This window comes from Belonocnema kinseyi, chromosome 8, assembly GCF_010883055.1.
Source record: "Belonocnema kinseyi isolate 2016_QV_RU_SX_M_011 chromosome 8, B_treatae_v1, whole genome shotgun sequence".
Lineage (NCBI taxonomy): Eukaryota > Metazoa > Arthropoda > Insecta > Hymenoptera > Cynipidae > Belonocnema > Belonocnema kinseyi.
The window spans coordinates 94,591,841-94,594,394 of NC_046664.1; the positions used below are offsets into that span (position 1 = coordinate 94,591,841).

The 2,554-nt window shown below is 33.3% G+C and overlaps 1 protein-coding gene across 1 annotated transcript; it reads right to left on the minus strand.

Annotated features, from left to right (window-relative positions):
• Window positions 1–784: 784 nt before the first annotated feature.
• On the minus strand, window positions 785–2,252 carry LOC117178608 (extensin-like). Its single transcript, XM_033370032.1, has 2 exons — window positions 2,195–2,252; window positions 785–1,884 (listed from the first exon to the last, which is right to left on the minus strand). Exons 1-2 carry the CDS (start codon window positions 2,250–2,252, stop codon window positions 785–787), a joined length of 1,158 nt encoding a protein of 385 aa, XP_033225923.1.
• Between the last annotated feature and the right edge of the window lie 302 nt (window positions 2,253–2,554).

Sequence of the window (2,554 nt, forward strand, 5' to 3'; positions counted from 1 at the left end):
TTTATAAATCTCGAATATTCAGCTTTTTTCTCATCTGACCTCTGTATCATTATGAAAAAATTATTACCGCAAGCTATTTTCATAACGAATAACAGCCTACTTACAATAAAAAACGATTAATTTTCTGAAAATTCAATGTAAATGAGAATATTCGAGAAAATTATTTGCTTTTGTTAGAGCGTCACTTAATATTGCTCAATAATTTTCGCATTTTGACAGCCATGGTGAAATATACCTGGAATTGGCTTTACAAGGAACTCTTATATTATTGTAATTTATGAATTGTAGTTTGCACAACATTTGCGGAAAAATACCTAATATTATTAAATGATTGGCTCTGTTACCTATACAATTGAATATACTTATGATTGGCAGCAGGTATATCTGTATTTCAAGGAATATACAAAATTCTAGAATTGGGATATCTTGGTGACATGCTGGGCATATAAAATTGTGACATTAATGAGATATCCTCAGGAGATTCTGAGATATTCTTGGAGCATTCATAATGCGAGGGAATAAATGCAAATAACGAATGAAACATAAACACGACTATCAGTGAATAATGTTTTTATTAAAACAAGATATTAGATAATCAACCAATTAGGATTGAAATAAATAAGAAGATCTTGAAATTACAATCATAATAGTTTCTAAATAAAAAATGAAAATATTTTAAATCAACCTGTTTAAAAGAACAAGGATCGGTACTAGAGAAACGATTTAAAGTTATCACTTTCGTTATATATTTATTTTAAATAGTTCTTTGATTGAGCTGCATGTTTTATTTTCCTGGCTGATAATGGTCGGAATGAGAAGGTCCGGCCTCATAGAAGCTTTTATGGTATGGAGGGGGTGAAGACGAATTTGGAAGGGTATGGTAACGAGGACTAGAATTGGCATCAAAATAATAACGGTTAGGATCGTAGACTTCAGGGAGTGGAGGGAGTTGAGGTGAACTTGGTTCGGCATGTCGTAGAGGGCTTAGGCCATGTTCATAATGGTTAGTGGCATAGTTTTCATGGACTGGAAAGAGTGAAGGTGAACTTGGATTGGAATAATGTAGAGGACTATTCTGGCTATGTTGATAATGGTCAGGAGCATAGTTTTCAGGGATTGGAAGATATCCAGGTGAACTTGGATGAGGATGAGATAGAGGACTATTTATACCATAGTGATATTGGTCAGCAGCATAGTTTCCAGAGATTGGAAGGTGTGCAGGTGAATTTTGATGATGATACGTTAAAGGACTATTTAGGCCATATTGATCATGGTCACCACCATAGCTTTCAGTGAATGGAAGGTGTAGTGGTGATTTTGGAGGTGATTGGTGTTGATATAGAGGAATATGTGGTTCATAATAATAATGACTATGACTATTAGTGATACTGTCAGGTAATGGGGGTAGTTCCGGTGATTTTGGAGGAGAAACATGAGGAGGACTATTGCCGTAAAGCTGATAATTGCTGGATCCAAAAGCCTTGGGAGATCCAGAAGAACCGCTAGAAACCTCGACATGATGTGTATGATGGCCACTAACATAATTCTTTGGAATTATTTGTGGAGCATAATGTTGAGGACTATTCAGTTGATTTGGTTGAATTTCACATTGAGGAAGATGTGGATTTTGTTGACACTCGACGAAGGCTTGATGTTCAAGAGTCGTGTGGGCAAGTGAAGGGTGATCTTGAAGAGGAACCTGATCTTTCTTATTTTTCCTATATACCCGAGATGCCTTCTGTGATTGAATTGATTTAGCTGGTTTAGCTGCTTTTGGTTGTTTAGGTGGCTTAACTGGCTTAACTACTTTATCGGATTTAGGTGCTTTATAGGGTTTAGCTGATTTACCGGATTTATCTCCTTCATCAGATTTATCTGTTGATTCTAAAAAAAGACACAAGGAATTTAGAAATCAAACTAAAAGACTTTACATTTTTCTTAAAAGCATAACGAAGAATTACTATACTGAAAAATTGCGGTTCATATAAAGCAAATAAAAAATAATAATAGCAATTTTCATTATAAAATAATCTACTTAATATATGTTTACTGTTATAAAAGTTTTGTTGTTGTTTGATAATCGTCCTTTTAAACATTTCTAATGAAACAATCTAATTTTGTTGTCAAATATTTGCAGAATAAAAACAGTTTTAAACGGGTTGCTGCATACTAAACGAATTATTATTGAACTCACCAACAAAATTAAGGTAAATCATGAAGATGACAAAAGTTCCAAATATGAAGAGCCTCATTTTCATTGTAGGTTTGAGTAGAGAAAACGGACAAACTCTCGTAAAGTCAAATGATGAATTTTGTCGCAAACTATTAGCTAATATATACTAGCAGATAATTTATGATTTATCATAAAACATTTTAATTTACGGAATGGAGTGTTCAAACACAATGAAATGTTTACACTACGTTAACTGAACTTAATTCCACAGAGCGTAGATCTTATACGATATCATTTTGGCATATTACAAAATAAATACAATTAAAATGACAGTTACGCAAATGAGAATATTAAACTGTGTGCCATTATTCTTTTCACTCT

Bases quoted from the DNA above. Each gene is read 5' to 3' on its own strand.
- LOC117178608 (XM_033370032.1), bottom strand. From the start codon at position 2,252: ATGAGGCTCTTCATATTTGGAACTTTTGTCATCTTCATGATTTACCTT. The intron at 1,885-2,194 runs GTGAGTTCAATA...GTCTTTTTTTAG, and splicing joins GATTTACCTTAATTTTGTTG to AATCAACAGATAAATCTGAT.